The sequence below is a fragment of the Gymnoscopelus microlampas genome (genome assembly GCF_963454915.1).
Source record: "Gymnoscopelus microlampas genome assembly, chromosome: 21".
NCBI lineage: Eukaryota > Metazoa > Chordata > Actinopteri > Myctophiformes > Myctophidae > Gymnoscopelus > Gymnoscopelus microlampas.
Genome location: NC_139958.1, coordinates 38,957,498 through 38,981,090, shown reverse-complemented (window position 1 = coordinate 38,981,090; position 23,593 = coordinate 38,957,498). Strand labels below are relative to the sequence as shown.

The following is a 23,593-nucleotide window of genomic DNA, read 5'->3' as shown; positions in this document are numbered from 1 at the left end:
GAACTGGCGACCTACGTCCAGCCCTTAGCTGTGCCCCCGAGACGGAATGTGCACGCACCGGTACACACTCGCTATCTACTGCCGCTCCTTGCACATAATCCACCCCCCGGCCTAACCCTGCGACCTAATCTTTTACCCCAGTAACTAAATCGCACCTAACAGGGACACTCATATAATAATGAAACAAAACCAGCCAGGTAATTTTTTTTTTTTTTTTTAACTTAGCAGCACAACTACCAGGAAAAAACTCCCCCCCGCAGAAACTTAATCAAATCTGTAACTTATCAAAATCTAAACAGATTAAACAGATTAAATTCAAACCAAAGAAATTAACTGCATCTCCCAAACAAAGTCCAGACAAAAACAAGCATGTAACAATGCCTTGTCTCTACTCACCGGACCGTTGAACCAACCGGACAAGGGAATCACCGGATTGATTCCTAAATGACACTCCTTTCAAAAAACCACGGCGCAAACGAGCCCTTCAACTGCCAATTTGGCCAATTGACACCTGCGTCGCAGCAAACAAATGCAGAAGGGCGAGTCACTTGACTCCCCAAACTTACTGCACACTCAAAAGTTTTACGGAACGAGCCCCCATTTTGTTATGACCCTGGCCTAGGGGGACCAGGGAACACAACAAAAACACAGGGGAGACGCAGTTTACAAATAATATAGTGTTTATTAAAGTAAGCAAAATGAACGAATAAATCATGAATGAACAGATGAGGTGTGGAAATCAGTAAAGTCAGTAGTGTAATGCGTGTATGCATGAGTGGATTGTGTAGTGTGTGTGAGTGTTGTATGTGTGAACATAAATGTGGGAGCAAAAAGGTGTAGCTGGGTTGAGGAGCAAAAGCAAATGAACTGAAGGAGAGAAAGAGGACTGGGGAGGCAGGCTTTTATAGGGCGTCGACACCCGGGCCCAGGTGCACGCCAATTTGGCTGATTGCCAACATGTCACTGCTCCCCATGTCCTATTAGAACCAATGAGAAACAGAAATGAATACAAAGCAACCATAACCATATAACCTAAGAGTGACACATTATCATACTATACAGGGAACCGTCACAGTGTCTGACTTATTTCTGGCAGTTTGGCTCTGAGTGCCAGAGCCAAAAATACATTGTAAAAAAAAAGTGCTTAGGAAGCGAGATGCAGCCCTTTTCAGTAAGATGTTAAACAAGAAGTGAATGGAGCAGCACATCTTCAAATCATGATATCTTGTTTTTTTGTTGTTTTTTTTCATGACGTTGGCGACGTCATTGGCACTCTGGGCTTATAAAAACTTGACGTCGGCGACGTCAAGGCACTGAATGAGTTAAAGAGCTGGTGCCATGTTTTTGCACTTTTTCAGTTTTTCATGAGTCTATGAGGTTGATAGCCCCCTGGGGGTGTTTTTATGGTGTTTTATGTCGTCTCTGACTATTTGGAGTTTCTTCCTGGAGGCTGAAACCTTGAGGGTCAAACGTGCCAATAGAGAAACAGCGCTTTAGTGACATAGTAAAAACATACCCTCGCCCTCATTATCATAACACAACAGGTGTGGGCATGAGGAGGGGGAGGGACTAGGACAGGTGGGTGGTGCTAAAGTGGTGGAGGAGGTGCTAAGGTGAGAACCAGGTATACTTAATGAACTGGAGGCGTGTCCACATAAAAACATAATTTTAACAATTTCTGTACACGTTTTTGAAAAAAATCTTCCTCCTAGTATAACCATAATACCTGATGATTATGTTTTGGGGGGGGGGGGGTCACTGAAAATTACAGCACCCCGTCATTAAAAACCGAATACTACACTAGACATACTCAAGCTACAGAAACAGGAGACAGGCTCCTGACCTAAGGGTCACATGCATGGGCTCGGCAAGGCTACAGTTTGAAGATCTAAGAACTGGAGGGATCTGCTCCACTTTCTCGGTATTAGTAAGGACTCGAGCAGCAGCATTATTTTGAATCAACTGCAGTCGGCTGATTAATTATTTTAGGGAGACCTGTAAAGACAGAGTTTACAGTTGTTAGCTCTACTGAAAATAAAGGCATTGACAGGTCTTTTTTTCCCTCTAAAATTTAAATCCTGCTGAGCCATAAGTCTTTTAATCCATGACTTAATTGTCTGAGTCCATGACTGCACCAAGATGTCTGGCTTGGCTTGTGTTTTCTAACATTACTCATTGAAGCTTGAGCAGTGACTTTTAATCACGGCCTTCCTTGGCTGAAGAGAGACAATTCTGGCACATCCAATTATTTGTTCAATGCATTTACTCAGTGGTAATTGTATTGGACCGCCGTCCCCTGGCGATGTGGTTATGTAAATGTGATCAATAGTGTCCCAGTGGTGGAAAAAAGTACTCAAATGTTTTAACTTGAGTAAAAGTATCAATACTGCAATGTAGAAGTACTCTGTTGTTAGTAAAAGTCCGGAATTCAAAATTTACTTGAGTGAAAGTACTAAAGTATTGGCATCAAAATGTACTTAAAGGACCAAAAGTAAAAGTACTAAAATGTTTGAAAATAGCCGATCTACAAGCTCACAACGCGTCGCGATGCGACGCGTTGTGTGCTTGTAGATCGGCTATTTTCAAATAGCCTAGTTATAAAATAGGGCTAAAGTGGTTAATGTATGTTTCTTAATCTCATAATTTATATCTGAAAAGTAACTAGTAACTAAAGTTTTTAAATAATTGTAGTGGAGTAAAAGTACAGTATTTGCCTCTGAGATCGGAGTATAAGTAAAAGTATAGACAATTGGAAATACTCCCATAAAGTAAAAGTACCTCAAAATTGTACTTAAGTACAGTACTTGAGTAAATGTACTTAGTTACTTTACACCACTGCCATCAACAGAGAATCCATAGCCAACTGGTTCTCAACGTTCAGTCCGGGGACCACCGGGGGTCCAAATGTACCCTTACAGGTTTGTAACTCTGAGAGTGTACACATGTGGGTCCATTTGGTTGTATTTGTACACTCTGAGTTAAATTAAGACTTTTACGGTGTAGAGGGGTCCCAGAAATAACGATAATACCCCAAAAAAAAGGTATGAAATGCCATTTATAAAACCGGGGGTTCTCGAAATGAAAAAGGTTGGGAATCACTGAAACTATACCGCAAACCCAGTCTACACTGCAAAATCCTCAGTGCTTATTTAACTCAAAGAGCACACAAATGGTTCGTTTGGTTCCAATTGTACACTCTCAGAGTTACAGGGTCCATTTAGAGCGTTGGTTGTCCCTGGACTCGACATTGAGAACCAGTGCCTTACCAGTGGTGTGTGCTAGGTTTTTTCGGAGGGCATACTATAAATATTCCCTCCCATGCATGACACGTGCACGCGCATGGTCGCCGAATGAAATAATCGCTCTATTGTTAAGTAGTTAATGTGTGAATAACTCCAATGGCCAGCGGTCATTATCACCTCAAGACAATAGCCACATAAGCCCTCACCTCAGACGCCACATTCTCACATGAAAAAGGCAATTTGAACTAAAGTTTACATTCTTGCTGCCCCCAGCCCCTCCTCCTGCGTATCAGATACTTTTCCTTGGACGGTTTCCGGATGGCTACGCTTGGCTATGAAAATTCTCTGCAGGTCACACTACTTAGTATATTGCGTAACACGGTAGAACACACCACTGTGCCTTACCCAATAGGCTCTATTCAGAGCAGCCATATTATGAAGACATTCACAGGTGTTACCAATGATACTAATGAAGGCTCTGTTCCATTCTGGTCAAACAGATTCAGGGTGCTGATATTATGCATGTTGGCTCACTGGAAACACTGCTACACCAGTGGGTCTACAGTTGGGGTCCAGGGACCCTCATGGGCTTCCAAATGGCCCCTTACAGGTGTGTAACTCTGAAAGTGTACAAATGGAACCAAATGGACACGTAAGCCTCCATTTGGTTCCATTTGTACACTCTCAGAGTTATGGGGGTCGTGGAAACCACCTTGCTAGACTAAATGGAACAGAGCCTTCATTAGTATCATTGGTAACACCTGGGAAGGAAGTGATAATATGGCTGCTGTGCATAGAGCCTATACCTCACCCCCTGAGAGCCTAGGTATCGACATGGCATAGTAACATTTACTCAAACCTAGACATGCTGCACAAAAAGTCCAGGAGCAAGTCAGGCCAGGCCTTAGATGATAATAGAATGACGAATACATACTAAGATAATACAAATAATCGCAAAGAAAAACACAATCAGTACAGGAAAAAAAAGACAAAGGCTTAAAGTCGCAGTAAATATGTGTTTGTTAAAGTGTTAAATAGCTCTATTCTGATAATCATTGCTAGAGTGTTTGTTCAGTATAATGTCCCTGTTTCTCCAGCTCTATTAAACAGACAATGCTTTTTCAGGTTGGGATATACCCAATCAGGAGAGAAAACTCACATAGGTAGAAGGATAAACAAGTGCATTTGGAAGTGACAATACAAGGAGTGAGTAGACACAATTGGAACTGGAACACTATTTGTTTATTTGTTGGTGACACTAAACAAATGCTTTCATGTCAGCCAACACGGTCGTCTGCCAGGTCTTCTTAGGCCGGCCAGTGGGTCTTGTCCCCTCTAAGTTAATCGACATTGCTTTCTTCACCCAATCATTCTCTCCCTTCCTCACTACGTGTCCATACCATCGCAGTCTGCGTCTCCTCATCACATCCGCCATGGCCTCCGCCCCCCGTCTTCTGTCTCGGGGTCTCCCCGGACCCCACTTTGAGATCCACTGCCCCCAGAGGTCCACAATGGAAACAAGCCTCCAGGCTTCATTGTGCTTTTTATCCTTTTGAATTCATTTTCAATAAAGTGCTTAATCAATCAATCAAACCATATTACTCTTGACACGATGCTTTGAAACGCAAGGGATCGTCTCTGAATCCAACCTCAAGATCAATTAAGGAATCCTTGTTCTCATCTATTGATCCAGCGCTGTTGACTTCCTTTGATCCTATATGTACCTTTCTGAAACCGTCCCGATCACCTCTTTTATCTTTGTCCCCAGCAGTGGTGGAGAGTACATTTACTCAAGTACGGTACCTAAGATAGTACCTCAGAAGGCACTGTCTACTTGCTCTGTGTCTCAGAGGAGGGCTGTTGACATTTAAGAAACCTACCTACCAGTGACATCATCGGTAGCCTGGTTTGGCCATTGCAAACAAGATTATTATTATTTTTAATGCTGAATTTCAACATGCTAACTTTCCAGGAAGAGAACGTAGGCTGTAGTTTCTACTAGCTTGGAATCCCCACTGATTATGTCATTGGTAGGCATGTTTCTGAACGGTCCACAGCCCACCAATATGAGACACAGTGTAAGTAGACAGAAATGGTGCCATCTTATAATGAACATGAGTGAAGACGAGTGAAGACCAATTTTATAAAGATATGGTTGAAAATTGGCGAAGTGCTCCTTTAACATAAACAGACTCAAAACAGAAATGCACGCGGCCCACCCATCTGGCCTTTGGCTTTTTTCAGTGGGGACCTGATCCGCAAAACGTTGGGAACCCCTGATCTAAGTCTTTCTTAGCCACAACGCAATTTGCATTTCTTTGGCGACTTCCCCACAAGGAGTGAGCATTAAAACCTACCCAGATGACAGGGGTGCCAGCCTCACTGAGCTCAAACAGAATTAGAGGCTTACTCGGATTATGGAAACGGACTCAATTTATTTTGACCTTAGAACTCCACACTTTCACCATTAAGCATCCAAACGACACCTCGGACTTGTCACGGTGCGGGGCAGAGAAGTGTAGGACCCAAGCGCAGACAGTGAAGTGGAGACAGAACGATTCAGATGCAGGGGGGCTTATTACTTAAACAGGGAATGTAAAGATAACAGGTAACTGACAGAACACAGTGACAACATCAATGAACCAACACAGACTGGAAACAGAGGGGCATATAAATAGACAGGGACTAACTAGGCACAGGTGAGAACAAAGGACAAATAACACATGATTGGCTGTAACAGAACAAGACACAGGTGAACTACAATTGCAAAGACATAGGGTACATCCACACATGAGCGCACGCTAGCGTGAATTTGACGCCGGGAAGTCGGAAGTCCCATCCACTCCAATGTTAAGTTATAAACCTGAAGTTCCGGTCCGGTTTTTCCTATAACATGGGAGTGGACGGGACTTCCGACTTCCGGGCGTACAATTGCACGCTAGCGTGCGCTCATGTGTGGATGTACCCATACTGGTGAGACAAGACAGGAAGCAACAACTAGGGCAGACAGGAAACACCATGGTCCAATACCATATAAGGTCAGACAATGGCTAAATAATAAAGTCACAGTCCACGGTCCGAGGAGCAGACTGTCACAGGACTCACTAATCTTCTAATGAATCCTTGATTTTAAATCAAAAGTATAGCCCACACACCTGACCTCTCAGGTCCAATAAAGTACCTTTACTCAAGTCCTGTTTTCCAGAAAACCAAAACCAAACAGAACAGCTGCACAAATAGGCCTGATAAGTCCAAAAAACGAACAAAACACAGTCAAAGTCCAAGGGCTGAGGAGCGGAGCATGACATACTAGTTTCTTTGCAGAATTTGATTATTATTACACACCATACATTAATCACCTTGCATACCAATTTCATACTTCATATCATAATAAACATATAATAACAAAATAACCACAACAACATGGTTCCATTGATCAGGCACCAGTGGTACCTGCAAAACCCAAACCTAAGCATATGCTTATAATTGAAGTGCTATGTCTTCACCAATGAGAAACGTACATGCAATGCATGTGCATAGGAACTGTCTTTAAGGCTCAACTCTGATTTCTCATTGGTTGTGATTACAATACAGTGACCAGTATTGATTGCACATCCACATAAAAGGTCTCCTTTAACACACACACATAAGCTCTATTCACAGCAGCCATATTGTGAAGACATTCACAGGTGTTACCAATGATACTAATGAAGGCTCTGTTCCATTCTGGTCAAACAGAGTCAGGGTGCTGATATTGTGCATGTTGGCCCCTTACGGGTGTGTAACTCAGAGTGTAGAAATGGAACCAAATGTTCCATTTGTACACTCTCAGAGTTCTGGGGGTTGTGGAAATGGAAAAATCTGATAACTACTGTGCTACACTAAATGGAACAGAGCCTTCATTAGTATCATTGGTAACACCTGTGAAGGAAGTGATAATATGGCTGCTGTGCATAGAGCCTTGCTCAGGAAGCTCTCAGAAGCCTCTCCTTCCCTGACTTTTCCTATGCCATACGTAAACCCGCATCTTTGAAATTCAAATATGTTTTTTTTCTGCAAACAAAATATGACTACTTGATACCAATACTTACGTGAATGTCTGGTCACACTGGCGTGTTAGCCTTGATGACCATGCAGTCTTATGCAAAGGTTTAAATGTAATTTAGATGGCATATTATTTAGACAGATGCCAGGCACTTATACGCATATAGTAAACATTGTGTGAGTAAAATTAGTTCACTCATTTTGGTAGCCAATTACAGGGAAACGGCTTAGAATATGCTGAAGCTGTGTGATCCCCATTGCCATTATGACTCCTAAGATTATGTACATTTAATTTGGTGAAAATTGGTAAAGAAAAAGAAAAAGTGGCACGTGTCACATTTGTGGCACCCCCTCAGGATACATCAAATTTGGGGCAGATCTGACGTCTGGACGATGTATTCATGCTTCTTTTTGGGTTGAAAAATACGCCCACTGACAAACGTTGGAAGCCAATTGTATAGCAATCATGCATAGTAATAATAAAAAGAAAGGAAGAAGAAGGAGGAGGAGGAGGAGGAGGAGGAGAAGGAGAAGGAGAAGAAGAAGACGACATTTAGGGATGTCTATGTGCTTTTAACTACATCTTAAGGCACACATGGGCACCTTCACTTAATGCGGCCTGCAGGTTATTATCGGAATACTGATATATTATTGATTTCAGCTGTTCCAATTCCAAACATGACATAATTACTTCAGTCTATATTAGTAGTAGCTTAATGACTAGTATTACAATTCTATTGTATTTTTTATGTCCAATGTATTTGTATTTAAGTTCATAAAGTTAACATGAGTATAACTAAATGCATATGAAATTAAATAAAAATGATACTTTTCAGGATTCCAATTCAAAAAAATTGCACAAGAAAAAATCTAAAATAGCAAAAATAGCAGATAAACAAGCTCAAAACGTGCGTTTTGAGCTTGTAGATCTGCTATTTTTGCTACTTTTGTGTGACATAGAATGGCCCGACCGTAAATGCAATGTGGCCCTTCTGGAGTGAGTGTGGAAATATAGTGGCCCTCTCCATCATCAAAGTTGCCCACCCATGTCTTAACGTCTATTTTTGCATGGGAGACATACAGAAGGGTGTGAAGTTATGTGAAACTAAAGGATTGCAGATTACCCCCATTACATACAGTCTGCCTCCTGAACACAAAAGGGAGATTTCTTCTCACCTTGAGCAGCAGTAATTCAAATGAATGGCAATGAATGGTGGGATCGAGGTCTGGCAGAGGATTAGAGAGAACAAATCATCTCTGGTTCCATTTGAATAGGGTTGTTGTTCTAAAAATAGACAGACTGGTGATGGAAGCACTACATCAGAGCTCCCTCATTTGTTTTCATCATTATATGATCCTTGTATAATTCAAGTTCAATGTTGGTGGTGTGTGTCAGTGGTTCTCAAACTTCAATGTCAAAGACCCTCAAATGAATATGAATTTGGCCATGGACCCCCATTTGAAAATATTTTGTGCCAGGAACCCCCAATGTTTGCATTTTTCAAAAATATTCAAAATTTGTCACATTTCTTTTCAAGATTATTTGAAGACAGCTGATCTACAAGCTTTTAGATCAGCTATTTTCAAAAGATTTTGACAAATCTTAATTTTGTACTTACAAGTATATCTCTGCTGTCCGGCAGGAACCAACTCCAAAATGTTCATTTTTTCAGGAAATTAAACAGCTGAATGGACCTCCAAGCTCACAATGAGGTTGGAGGTCAAAAGGGGGTGGAGCCTGGAGTCAGCAAAACCAGCTAACTCCACCCCCCTTTGCTGGAGCTAGCTGGTTTACCAGAACGTTTGAGGATCCAATGGAGTTAGCTGCTTTTGTCAGAAGCACTTTTTAATACTTTTCATTGGTTCACTATCTTTTTTTTTACCAACACACAGACATAAAGGGTGTTCAATAGCACTGATTTATGGGGGGGGCAAAATGCAAAAGCGACTTTTACTTGTAACAGAGACTCTCTACGTTGTGGTGTTGCTACTTTTACTTGTGTAAAAATCGAAGTACTTCTTCCACCACTGTGTTTGGGCAACAAGGACATTCTACCTTGTATGCAGTCTAATGGCTCTCAGGAGCAGAACATGTCAGATCCACTCGAGCACACAGACAGTTAAAGCCTTTATCTCTGGTGCATAGACTAACATTATGTTAATGCATCTTCATCAGAGTCACTGGTGAAACATTCTAGCTGACAGAAGTCACCTTGCAGGGGAGTGAAAGCTGCTGTGCACTCAGTTATCCAAGACCAGTCCACACCAATGATTCGCAACTAGTCGCAACTTACAACCACTTGCAACATTATCCCAAACAAATTATGCAAAATCTTTCACTTCACCAGCCGGCTGAGGGGTGCCCGATGTGTTTCGGCACCGTTTTATCGCTACTTTAGCAGTCCCAGGACATTATTTTGTCGCTGTTACTTCCACAGTCCCGGGCCTGCACGCACTATAGTTTATAGACATCCGAGATGTTCCATTTTTACTCACGCCAAGTTTAAAATAAAAACGAATTGAATATCAATACGAGGGAACTGGAAAAAAAACACGTTTTTTCAATGGTAGAGGACAGAGAAAGAGGATTTATGTCCACCTAGCAACAACAACCAATGGGTGCGAAGAGGGGCGGGACCACTGGTGGGACTTGACAAAGGGTGAACTCTCTATTTCTCTCTTTCAGTGTTGCCATGTCCGCTTATAATAAGCGACTTTGGGCTTGTTTTTCTGTAAAGTCGCTTGTCAATATTGAGATATTGGTAGTTGCGGGTTGCATTTTTTGGGGGGGCTTGTTTCTAAAGTGTAGTTGCTTAGTTGGGCTTGCTTCCTATCGTTGTTTGAACCAGTGGTTCCCAAACTTTTTCATGTCAAGGACCCCCAAATTAATATGTATTTGTTCGTGGACCACCATCTGAAAATATTTAGTGCCATATACATACAAGATTTGTGCTGTTAAAATGTTAAAATTGTTCCAAATATTGCACACAAAAAAAATCAAAATAGCAGATACAAGCTCACAACTCTTCGCTCGTTGTGATCGGCCATTTTCAAACAGCCGATGTATATGGGGCTCAAGAGTTTTTCTGAGGACCCTGTGTGTGTGTGTGTGTGTGTGTGTGTGTGTGTGTGTGTGTGTGTGTGTGTGTGTGTGTGTGTGTGTGTGTGTGTGTGTGTGTGTGTGTGATCCTGTGGCCTAATCGCTTTCTCAGCTCACCATGCTAATTATTGTCTTCACCACTGCGTTTCTCCAGCACACTCTAACATGTTGTCCTTGTGTCTTTGTGTTTTTTCCAGAACCGTTTCCATCTCCAGATGATGACAGCTGTTCCTCCATCGGCTCTCTCGTCTCTCCTCATGTCTGTGCTACAGAGGAGCGGCTGGACGGACGCCATGGCTGTGCTCTGCCAAGGCTGGCCAGAAGAGGGAGGCAGAGGACTGGCTCTGCTCCTGCAGCACTTCCTCAACCTGGACCAGGGGTCGGGGGTTAAAGGTCAAAGGTTAGGGCCAGACTGGCGACTGAGGACACTACTGAACCTCACAAACCAGTCGACACACAACAGCTCCCAGATCCACCAGTTGCTCTCCCAACACCTCCCGGTTCAACGGAGCAATCCCAGTCGCCCCTCTGTCGTCCTGCTGCTCGGATCGGACCCCCAGTGCTCATCCTCGGTCCTGCGCAGTGCCCAGGACCTCGGTTTGACCCTCCCGTATGTCCACTGGATCCTGGCTCATCCTCTGAGTCCAGGTTATTATAGTTATATATTTCATTTGAGTTTTGATTTGTTTTTAACGTGGGTTTGATAGTTTAGTTTTATTTATTTTCATTAACTAACTAACCTTTTAGTTAGTTTTAGTGTTATTATTATTTTTATTAGTTTTTAATTAATATTATTATTTTAATTGTAAAATGGATTAGTCAGAGGTTATATTCAAAAAGGAAAAAAATAAAAATAGAATGTTCCTCACTAATGCTTATTATAAAACGTCACTATCAGAGCCGCATTAACCGCGGAACTTAGTGGAACTGGCGTTCCACGGCCCGCAGCCTGCAGGGCCCTGTGAGAATTGCGTATTTAATTTTTGTGTATTTAAAGAAAAAATGTTGATTGATATTGGTTAAATAGAACCGAAATAGACCGAATTAGACCCAAATTAGACCCGAATTAGACCCGAAAAATTTCGCGAGCGTGCGCTTTGCACATGCACGCGCGCTGTGCGCAAGTGCATGTGCGTGAAATTACGCGACTGGGGGGCCTTTGATTTTGTGGTGTTCCACGGCCCTGAGGGGTCTTAATGCGGCCCTGGTCACTATTTCTGGTTGCTCTCATTGGTTTGGTGGGCTGTGGACAGTTCAGAAACCTGCCTACCTGTGACATCATTGATGGGGATTCCAAGCTAATAGAAACTACAGCCATTCTCTTCCTGGAAAGTTATAGCATGCTGACATAGAAGCCACAATTTGCCCAGTGCCAGGATTTTGCGATTATCTTACCTTTTCAAGTAGTCACAGAATATTTATCTCCAGTATGATTGATCCCCTGATGGTTGCTAATCACAGAGGGTTTTCAGGTGTGGTTTAACAAATATCAACAAGGTCATTGTGACCTCGTTGACATCTGTTGTTCGATGTTTGAAGATGGCATGTTTCACTCAAAAATACATAGTAAAACACAGGAAAATTTTGATTTTTTTTTCTCAGTTTATTTTTTAACATTGAAGTGAATGGAGCAGCAACTTTTTGGATAGCGTTATCTCCTATTTCGTTTGAGATAAAAAAAATATATATATATTTTTTTTTTCTTCTTTTTTTTAATCGTCATTTCCGTCCTTGGCAATGAGAGCCATAGTAGAATCGGACGGGAATTCCCGACCTTGGCAATTAATTAAAAAGTAATAAATAGTAATACAATAATCATGTTTGAAATCTTGTTTGAAATGACCAAACCCGCCGCCGGTTTCTGAAACTCTAATGACCAATTATTTGAACATAGGTTGAACATGGATTCAATGCTCCATTAATTATAATAACCCTCTTGTCTGTGAGACCAGAAACTCTGCAGTCTATCGGTGTGCCTCTGGGCCTCTTGGCGTACGGGGAAGTGGACAGGAAGCCCTTACGTTTCTACGTTGGCGATGCGCTGGATTTGATCGCTCGGGCGGTCGCCGCAGCAGCGTCTCTGAGACCAGATCTGGCGTTGCCCCAGAACACAAAGAACTGTTATGACAGACCCAACACACACAAAGTGACATCATCTGGACAGTACCTGGCCAGGTAAGCATTAGAGGTGTGCCTCTTGTTATGGCAATATTGGACTGTTAAATATCGATCTATCATTTCATGATTGTATGCACACCACCTGTTTGTGTCTATTCCTGCTTATAAATGAGGACATAAAGTGACTGAGAGACAGAGGTAGGGAGACCTTTGGGAGGAGATGGGCTGAGTGAGAGGACATGCCAGGCTTTGAAGCCTTGTGAAGGGAATATTGCTGTTGGCTGGCTCGATACTCTTCCAGAATAAACTTGGACATAACCATCTCCATTGGCCGCACGATTCCACGCCATTGTGATTCACTCGTTAATGATTAGATGGAACAACATGCAAATCCCCCCAAAATAAACAAGTACACAACAAAACAAATCAGAAATAATAAAGAAAAGCAAACATGGGTCTCTGGCATGTGTCAGGCCGCTTATTCTGGTCGGCCTGTGTGTGTGTGTGTGTGTGTGTGTGTGTGTGTGTGTGTGTGTGTGTGTGTGTGTGTGTGTGTGTGTGTGTGTGTGTATTACTATACTTGCGAGGAAGTATAGTAGAATTTGAAGAAATATACATTGTGAGGACCGTTTCCTGGTCCTCACAAGACAAATGGTTGTTTTATAGTTAAAAAAAAAACATTTTTAGAGATACGTTTACAATCAGAAAAACATTCAGGTCAGGATTAGACATTTAGAGGTTAGGTTTGGGGATTGGAATTAGAGTTAAACATGATTTCTACTTAGTTTGCGCGCCAGTGTCATGCACCGAAAAATAGCCGATCTATAAGCTCACAACGCGTCGCAGCGCGACGCGTTGTGAGCTTATAGATCTGCTGTTTTTCGCCTTTAGGCTTACGGTTAAAAATGGCAATATATATATATTTTTTAAATGGCATTCATAAAATATCTGTCCTAAAGTGTTGATGTCCTCACAAGTATAGTAATACAAACGTGTGTGTGTGTGTGTGTGTGTGTGTGTGTACACACACGTGTGTATGTGTATATACAAGAGCGTCTTTCTTTCTTTCTTTCTTTCTTTCTTTCTTTCTTTCTTACTTACTTACTGTGGACAGACTGTCACAACGCACGTGCGCACGCGCGCACAAACACACACACACACACACACACACACACACACACACACACACACACACACACACACACACACACGTACACACATGTACACACACGCACACACACGCACGCGCTAACGATACGTTGTGTCATCCGCGTTCTCCCAGGTTTCTGTCCAACGCCTCCTTCTCCGGTCTGACCGGAGCGGTCCGGGTCCAGCAGAACCTCTCCCTCATCGTGACCTCCCAGAGGTTCCACATCTGGAGGCTGAGGAGAGACGCCCTGGCCCAGCCCACCTGGGTCACTGTGGGACGCTGGGAGGCGGGCCGGCTGGAGCTGATGGAGGAGGAGGAGCGGCGGCGGGCGGGCGGATGGGGGGGCGGGGGGCGCCAGGAGGGAGCGGAAGGAGACTCCGGGGGCAGAGGAAGAGGAGGCGGAGGAGGAGGAGGAAGAGGAGGCGATGGGAGGAGGTAGGGCTGGGCTGGGACAGAAATTTATACTGAACTAATCATAGTGAAAATAGCCAACCTACACGCTCACAAACTTGGAGATCTTGTTTTTTTTCTGAAATCACTTTGAAATTGTGGCGTACACAAAGATTGCAAAAATAGCTGATACACAACACATCGCATCACGCCATGTTGTGAGCTTGTCTATTTTTTTGAGCGGTGTAGCCGCTCCTATAACTGGGTTTGGGACCCATCCGTGGTGAAAGTTTTTCTTTACGTCGTGAAAATGTGTATTTCGCTGTACTGTGATTGGCTGATTGGCTGTGACGTACTGTGATTGGCTAGCGAGACGCATGATGAAATTAATAACTCATAAATATCACCACTCACTTTAAAAAAAAAACTTTTTTTTTTAAAGTGAGCTTCCATCACTGTGATGACCACTGTTGTTTTTGAGCACCGAGCGGTGCAAATATACAAGTGTCACAGCAAAGGGTCTGAATACTTATCTTTGCAGGACGTGCTGTGATTGGCTAGCGAGACACATGATGAAATTAACTTAAAACTTCGCTCATAAATAGCACCGCTCACTTCACACTGGGTGTGATTGTTTTTTTACTTATACTGTACGGTATATTTTTGTATAATTGTTCATTAATCATAATCGAAGCAAAAGTTTGACATAACGGTGACATTGATTTGAAGTCTTATCACCCTATCGGTCCTAGGAGGAGGATGAGAAGGAGGTGGAAGGAGAGCATGCCTGTGGCAGGGACCAGGGTGAGGGTGGTGACCCTGGTAGAGCATCCGTTTGTGTTCACGCGGGCTGTGGACCAGGACGGAAGCTGTCCCGCGGGACGCTTCTGCCTGGATGCCGCTAGCAACAGCACGCACACCCTGGACACGCTGTTCCACCAGGTCTACATGGGAAACAGCAGCGTCATGGCCGACCATTACGGCAAGTGCTGCTACGGATACTGCATCGACCTGCTGGAGAAACTGGCCGAGGACCTGAGGTAAAACCATGGGATAAGATACAAGATGAGACTAAGATGAGAATAAGATGAGACACTGAACATCTCCACTCGAGTTGTTCAGTGCCTTGCTCAAGGGCACTTCAGCGGTGTTGGGGGAGGGAATAGGTGGTGGTGCCATTCACTTCCGCACCCAGATTTTTCCTGCCGGTCCGGGAGATCGAACCAGGAACCTTTCGCTCCTCTAACCTTTAGGCAAACTGTATCCTGGTGTCGAGCTTTCGGCGATAACACAAGGTCACTCTGGCCTGCACTCACACACACACACACACACACACACACACACACACACACACACACAGTAAACATGTTGGCTGACTGTTCCAAACACCAACTGTGTCAGTATCCTGATGTCAGTATCCTGGTCAGTATCCTGGTCAGTATCCTGGTCAGTATCTGGTCAGTATCCTGCTGTGAGTATCCTCGTCTCAGTATCATGGTCAGTATCCTGGTCAGTATCTGGTGTCTGAGACAAATGCTCATGCATTTTGTCAACCTGTGGATATTGAGAACAAAAAATATCTTTCTAATATTCAACAACAATACCATAAGTGTCATGTTCTTCCAGTAATACGTTTAATAATGCTCCAATGCCACGATATCTACCTGCAAATACATTTTTAGTTGTGATGTCATGACGATTCGGTCTATATCGGTTGGGATGTAGAGTAGCAGTAGTAAAATGTTGCCAGGTGTGTTCTGTGTTGTCTTGTTTCGTGTAGTCTTTGCGCACATAATTTTTTATCTCGTCTTAGGTTCGAGTTTGAGCTGTACATTGTAGGGGATGGTAAATACGGAGCATTGAAGGCCGGCCGCTGGACAGGGTTGGTTGGAGACCTTCTCCATGGTGTGGCTGACTTGGCAGTCACCTCCTTCAGCATCAACTCTGCCCGGAGCCGCGTCGTTGACTTCACCTCGCCCTTCTTCTCCACCAGCCTGGGCATCCTGGTGCGCACCAAGGACACGGCCGTGCCCATAGGGGCCTTCATGTGGCCACTGCACTGGTCCATGTGGGTGGGCATCTTTGTGGCCTTGCACATCACTGCACTCTTCCTCACTCTGTACGAGTGGAAGAGCCCCTTTGGAATGACGCCCCATGGACGCAACCGAATTAAGGTGAATTTATTTGGTTTATATCTCCTTTTCTGGATTCCCCAAGTTAGTTCCCCCATAGTTATTGCCGCTCTGTCATTTTCACTCCCTAATGCGTCACTATAGAACTACAAAAACTAAAAGGCACGCATTGGAGCTTCAAATACTACTCGGAAAGAGAGATGGCTGGTAATATCCAAGTCCCATGATCAAATCTCACCGAGGACACAACTTATTTTTTTCTCTCTCTGCATAGTTTTTGTGAGGTTAGGGTTAGGATTAGGGTTAGGTTTAGGTATATTCTTGTGACATTATGGTTAAGATTGGGTTAGGTTTAGGCATAGTTTGTTGACATGCAACGTTTTGTAGAATAAACGTAACATTATATGTTTCTTATTAAAGGTGTTCTCATATTCGTCAGCCCTCAACCTGTGCTGGGCCATCCTGTTTGGACGCACCGTATCGGCCAAAACGCCCAAGTGCTGGACGGGCCGCTTCCTCATGAACCTGTGGGCCATCTTCTGCCTGCTGGTTCTGTCTAGCTACACAGCCAACCTGGCCGCTGTCATGGTTGGGGAGAAGTCCTTTGAAGAAGTGACAGGCATCCACGATGCTAAGGTGACACTGTCTTTTTTTTACAGATTTAAAAAATCTGTCACATTGTGAGCTTGTTGACGGAATAGTTTATGTGTGTGTGTGTGTGTGCGTGTGTGGGGGGGGGGGGGGGGGGGTGCGTGCGTGTGTGCGTGCGTGCGTGCGTGCGTGCGTGTGTGTGTGTGTGTGTGTGTGTGTGCAAGCGCACAATGTGATAAATGGAGATAGCAGAGAGTTGTGGTGATGTAGGAACTGACAGACGCCATCAGAGGCATATTGTTGCTGTCGGGATGCTTGGAGCTTAAGGTGCAGGCCTTACAATCCTCTCTTTGTCTTCATCCTTTGTTTCAGCTGAGCTGACTGCAGGCTGTGCTGAGCGATCACTAATTTCTGTATAATTATGCTGTACATTGTTTCACTTACGTCACAATCAGTTGAATGTTGCTGAAAGTTTAGCAGCAGCGTTTGCATTCTCCATGATACTGCTATAAACAGTCATGAGACATGTTTGTGATGGTCGGACATTAAAAGTGGAAGACAATGAAACATCGGCCAACAAAATGCTAATGCATCATTTTGCATGCAAATACTGTTTGTCCACCCCCAAAAGAGCCTCTAAACCAGGGCTTTCAAACTCATTTTAGATTGGGGGGATGGCATCATAAAAGGTAGTATGTTTTTATTTTTCTGAAAATCATCTTGAGGGCTGGATTGGTCTTCCAAAGGATCCAATGTAGTTACATTTTGTTTTATAAAAATAAAACATAAAAACGGTTCTTTCAATGGATCCAATGTCGTTAGATTTTGTCATAAGCTCCTGCTAATACTTTTCATTGGTTAAACTAGATGCTTGGCCCCGATACGCGGGGCCTCGCGTCTAGCCCGCGGCCACGCCCACGTAGCGCCCGCGGCCACTTGGCAGCGCATATAAGTGGCGTAGCGTCATGAGGGCCAGTGGGGCCGTGGCTTGGTCAGTGAAGACCCTGTAGCGCGGATGATATGTGGCATAGAGGGGCAGATTTTAAATCTCCAGAGGAAACATCCGTGGGCAACCATTGGTTCAGCAATGTGTGCGGTCGCCCTGCGGCCCCTCCTCCTCGACCAATGTGCAGTATTGAGAGCCCTGACGTCACAACATTTGGAGCGATGGGCACTGCACTCTGGTTGGTTAGGGTACACCTACTGCCCAGGTAGAACCCACTTAAAGGCTGGATGGGCAAACCCAGTTAGGACCCGCCTCGGTCCCACATAAACGTGGCTAGTAGGGGCCCAGCTAAGGGCCAGGTAGAAGCTACTTATACTCGCATGGGCATCGCAGTTAAGACCCACCTCGGCCCCACATAGAATTGCCTAGGTGGGGCCCACCTAAGGGCCAGGTAGAACACACGTACAGTATGTCCACAATGACATTGCCGACATGGGGTCCATATGGTTTAGCCCACCTTGAAACCATATGGGAAGTACGCTGGCGTGCTGGCTGGAATGCAAACGCTGCATCATACCTGTAGTGTGTAGTTTGATGTTGTGTGTGTAACAGACATACCTGCAGTGTGTAGATCAATGTCCATATGAAAGGCAATGCCCAGCAGTGTTGTTTTTTCTCCAGCAGAGTTTCTAGTGTCTCTATCTCTCTCTGGAAGATGTTGCACATGAGCTCTGCAGCCGCACTGAGGCGCTCCAACACAAAGACTCTGACATTAAGCTGCTTCACACAACAAACATCAGCACCACGCTGCTGTTTGTCCAAAAGACACAATATCTCCTCTCCCACCGACGTCATGTGTTCATTTATCGACAGCCGTACAGACTCCTTTTGACACATTTTACCTCGTTTATCCAGCTCTCACTGACTCTCCCCTAATACAGTGGTGCTCAACCTGTCGGTGGGGACCCCCCACAGGCCAATGTTAAAATCGTAGCACTTGTTCCTCAACATAGTGTGAATGTGCGTGCAAAGTTGACCGCAATCGGACGCTGCATTGATGATTTGTGGCATTTTGTTCTAAACGGGCCACTCCTGCAAACGTTAGATGTGAATCTTAGCCAATCGGGATGGAATATGAAAAGTTAAACAGATCCGTCTTTAGCACATGACTATAGAGATCATGTGTACCGATTTGCGTGAAATGTAGATAAAATCGGAAGGAGTAATGTAAAGAAATATGTTTTACATAAGTCGGCCTCCTGGTGACGTTATAAAAGGTAGATGTGAAAAATGCAGGGCAAAGGTTTTTCCTTGACCTGTGGAGAGTGCACATACAAAGTTTTAGACAGATTGGTGCAGTTATAGGTAAAAACACATATCGGGCTGTTATAGCGCCACCATGATGCTGATTAGAAAAATCTCAAGTGGAATTTCTTCCTGGGCATAGTGGGAATGTGGGTGCAAAGTTGCACGGAAAGTGCATGCTGTGTTCATAATTTGAGGCATTTTGGTCAAAACGGAGCAGTCCTGCAAACTTTGTAAGCCATTTTTAGCCAATCAGGATGGAATATGAAAAATCTGAAGGACCCGTTTTTTTTAATGACTATAGAGATACTGTGTACCGATTTGCGTGATGTTTGGACAAAATATGTAGGAGTACTGTGGAAAAATGTGTTTTGCAAAAAGCGGCCTGGTGGCACTATAACAGGGCCATGTGAAAAAAATGGGGCAGAGGTTCTGAATTGGCATCCATGGAGTGGGTGTGCACAGTTTCGCTGCGATCAAGCCAACGATGCGGGAGATTAGCTATCCACAGACGGACGGACGGACAGGGGGTGAAACATACTCTCGCGCCATGCCTTTCGGCCTGGCGGAGACAATAAAAAAACGAAAGTAAAGGAAAAGACCATTACTGCAACAAAAGTAGTCAACAAACTGTACTATATAACATTGGCCAAATTGTCAAATAATATAAGAGAGGCAAACATGTTGAAATGATACAAGCTTACAGCGCCTCTCAACGTGAGGCGTTTTGAGCTTGTAGATAAGCTATTTTCGCAATATTGACTTGTGGAACGGAGTCAAACAAAATGGGGGGGGGGTCCCCAGGTCAAATATGATTATTTGGGGGGGGGGCACTGCCCTAGTTGGACCGAAATTATCTGAAATTACTACATTACCATAATGCAGCCTAAACGTGCGTTGCACGGGCGGTCCTGCCATTACGTTAGTTACTGGAGTTGCTGTGGAGCTACACAGTTCTCCACAAGACACACAAGGCCACAACATACTAGCCTGGTTCCAGACGAATCTGCCTTTGCAAAATTGCATGCACTTTAGCCCTCGGCAGATTAGGTCTGGCCCCCCTCCATAGAGATTTCAATTCTCTCCCTCCGCAGTTGTGCGGAGCCAACCAGGGCCCAGTATCCAAATGTGGGCGGGCTTATCACCTTATTTGGAGCAATGACGTACAAGGAAGCACTGCTCTGATTGGTTCGTTCAAGGAAGCACTGCTCTGATTGGTTTAGGTCTAACCAATAGAGTCCGTTTGGATCTTTTTGTAACCGCCCCTTGGAAGAAAATCTACCGTTGATAGGGACCAGACTAATATCCACGCAGTGTGTCGTGTGATATTGTCTGGCTACGCGAGGCTAACAACATACACCATGTACAATGGACTAACTGAGCAGCAATAATAACATTCGCCGCACAAACGTGCATTGTTGACAAAGTGATTGCACAGCCGCTGCAGGCATGACAGCGACGTTAGTGTTAGCTACATGCCAGCTATCACAGCTCCCTGTCCGTCGTTGCTGCGACTGAATGTGATGGCTACAGCAAGCTCTCTGCGATGCCATTGTCTGGAAACTGCTCCTGGCATGACACGACCAATGAGAGTGAGCGCTGTCGTTGTTGCTAAGATACGGTGGCGTCTCTGCCCCATAGCTTGTAGATCTGTCACGCATGATTGGCGTAGGCTGCGTTGCCAGGTCTGACTGTTTGTATAAGCGATTTTGGGCTTATTTGGGTGCACTTTTGGTCTCGTTTCCATAGACCACGGCAGTGCTTATTTCTTTCCCGTGACCGATGTGGCAAAAAAAGGTGCAAAACGAACCATCCGGAAGTAAATTGCGAGATGAAATATATAGCACTTTTTGATTATTAGAGAAGGAGACACATGTGAAGGTGGAAAATGAAATGTAGGAGATTATATAGTTTTTCATGAGCGATTTTTGTAGCAAGTTGTGAGAGAATTGGGCCACTCCTGTGGGCGGGGGGCTCAATAGAACCATTGGGGTTTGAAAGGAGACGCTCTCTGTTTGAGTGGTAGGATATTTATAACCAATGGATTCGGCTTGCATTTTAAAGTTATAGAATAACTTTACACAGGTAGGTAACTTTGGTACAGTTCAGTACCAAGGTATTTCAACAGCATGACATTATGACTCATCATGAATTTACCACATCCACAAATTGGTTTCCGGGTAGTGTCACATTGGAGCAGTATTATTCATTAACCGTTTCTGTAAGAACCGGTCACCTATGATATTGTTATTGACTATTATAAATATAGTATCTTGTTCTAGATATCCACAGGTTGACAAACTAGACCTAGATAATGTTCTGGACACTTTAACTATGAACTATTCTAATGCCCTTCGCTTTTTTCCCCTCTCCTGTTTGTGCAGCTTCAGCACCCATCTGGTGGCTTTCGTTTTGGTACAGTTAAGGAGAGCAGCGCTGAGGATTATATGAAGAAAAGTTTACCAGAGATGCACGAGTACATGAAACGATTCAACGAGCCCACCACTCCACATGGTGTCGCCACTCTTAAGTAAGAAAAGCCATTTCAGGATCTATTTGACTATATATTGTCAATGTCGGGTGGAAACCTTGTACCTCCTTAAGGTACAAGGAATCCAATAGTTAAATGTAGTCATAAGCTCTTGCTGATACTTTTCATAGGTTAAATATTTATAAACCCCACAGACACACTAAACGACTTTTCACTCTCACATTATTTTCTCCAAATAGCAAAAATAGCAGATATACAAGCCCACAATGCATCACGATCCGACACGTTGTGAGTGTGTTGATCAGCTATTTTCACTACTTTGGCGCAACACGTTAATGGAAAAACATAAAAAGTAGAAATATGGTGATAGAAGGTTTCTGCTCTACAACAACGATATGGTAATGGCAAGCTTAAGGCAAAGAGAATCAGCCAGATCCACTCTGGGATACATTTTTGTGTATTATTTTAAGTCAAAAGTCCCTAAAAGTCAAATTCTAATTGGCATTATTGGATCGATGGACTGTACACTGTGTGTACAGTCCATCGATCCCATAGCCCGGGGGGGACGGGACCGCCGGCTGACACTGTGATTGGTTAAACCAAAACACAGACCTGTTTCTGAACTAAACTTTAAAAAGTTGTCAACAAAACTATTTCATGACATCTTTAACAATTCTATTTAGTCATAATCTTTATTAATATCGAATAATACTATATAAGTAATATCTAGTAGAACAATGTGTGTCTATGTGTTGAAGGACAGATCCTCCTCATCTTGATGCGTTCATCATGGACAAAGCCCTGTTGGACTATGAAGTTTCCATCGACGCAGACTGTAAACTGGCTACTGTTGGAAAACCGTTCGCTATAGAAGGTAAGGACAATATGCCCGATTCACTAAGCTGTTTACGCCCATATTTTGAACCGGCATTTACTAAATTCCTGCGTTACGTGTCTGATTCGTCAATCTATTTCTGTCGGTGAGGGCCGCTCTTTCTCACGTCTGCTCGGAGGCATGACTTATGGGACCAAAGCATGCGTATATGTCTCTAGAATGCCTTATTCTTCATGCAAAATCAATTATAATCGTGCCAAACCTCAAATAAAATGTTTATATGCCCAACATTTGTCAATATATGAAAAAGAAAGAAAACATATGTCAAACAATCTTTGTATGCCTATGATAGACATCTATTATATTACAGGGGGCTTATCGTCCGACTTCCGTGCATTTGTTTGTCTTCTACGTTCCAGCTATGTTCTGCCAGACCACCTCTCCAATTTCCACCACATTTCGCCCTAAAAATCTATCATGCCCTGCCCCTTTGGATAGTGTACTTGCCTTTGGATAGTGTACTTTCAATTGGTCAAAATGATTAACCACATTAGCCTCATAACTTAATAATATTATTAATAATCATTTACATATAATGCATCATCATATATTTAATTAATAAGCATAATAAAATAATAACAATCCTAAAAACAACATGAAAAATACATTGTGATACGATCGTGGATCATGATTCCGCCTCACAAAAATTGCGATATGATATTTTGGCATCAGCATGCAATGGGCGATTTGGCATATACCCATGACATCAGAGATCTCCATACATGGGAATATAAGGGACAAGGACTGACAGACACACAGATTTCCATATATGGACATATCTGTCACATCCCCAGTGGCACGTAGGTGTCAAACTCCAGATTTTTCAGTTGACGCAAAGACGCATTTAGAGCATTAGGCGTGTTTGCCGTTTTTGCAAGTGTGGCCATAGTTTCGGACAGCGGAGGGTTCGTCCAAAGGACAGATTCCCACAGTAGGCTAATCAATAAAGCTAAAGATTATCGGATTTTGGCAAATTCCAGAATAATCTTGTTTACCTCTGAAGAGGTAAGAAATTCTTCAGTAGAAAGGACTTATATAATATCCATTCCAAGTTGTATTCACCTTTGGTCGTGAGGTTTCACTTTGCAAACTAACTTCTTATTGCCAGACCCAAGGGGTCGGGCTTACATGAGGCTTTGTATCTGTTTTCTCCATACATGGGCATGGTCACTTTGTCCCCCGGCCCCAG

General features: G+C 43.6%; 1 protein-coding gene across 1 annotated transcript in view; it reads left to right on the top strand.

The window, feature by feature from the left end:
* Positions 1-23,593, top strand: part of grin3bb (glutamate receptor, ionotropic, N-methyl-D-aspartate 3Bb) — a gene marked incomplete at both ends in the record, with an annotated part of 43,215 nt that overhangs the window by 15,865 nt on the left and 3,757 nt on the right. Inside the window, 8 exons of the mRNA XM_084047259.1 lie at positions 10,584-11,034; positions 12,339-12,561; positions 13,787-14,005; positions 14,797-15,084; positions 15,858-16,218; positions 16,597-16,812; positions 21,403-21,548; positions 22,268-22,383. Coding sequence (XP_083903385.1) covers positions 10,584-11,034; positions 12,339-12,561; positions 13,787-14,005; positions 14,797-15,084; positions 15,858-16,218; positions 16,597-16,812; positions 21,403-21,548; positions 22,268-22,383 — 2,020 coding nt within the window. The remainder of the gene's footprint in view (positions 1-10,583; positions 11,035-12,338; positions 12,562-13,786; positions 14,006-14,796; positions 15,085-15,857; positions 16,219-16,596; positions 16,813-21,402; positions 21,549-22,267; positions 22,384-23,593) is intronic.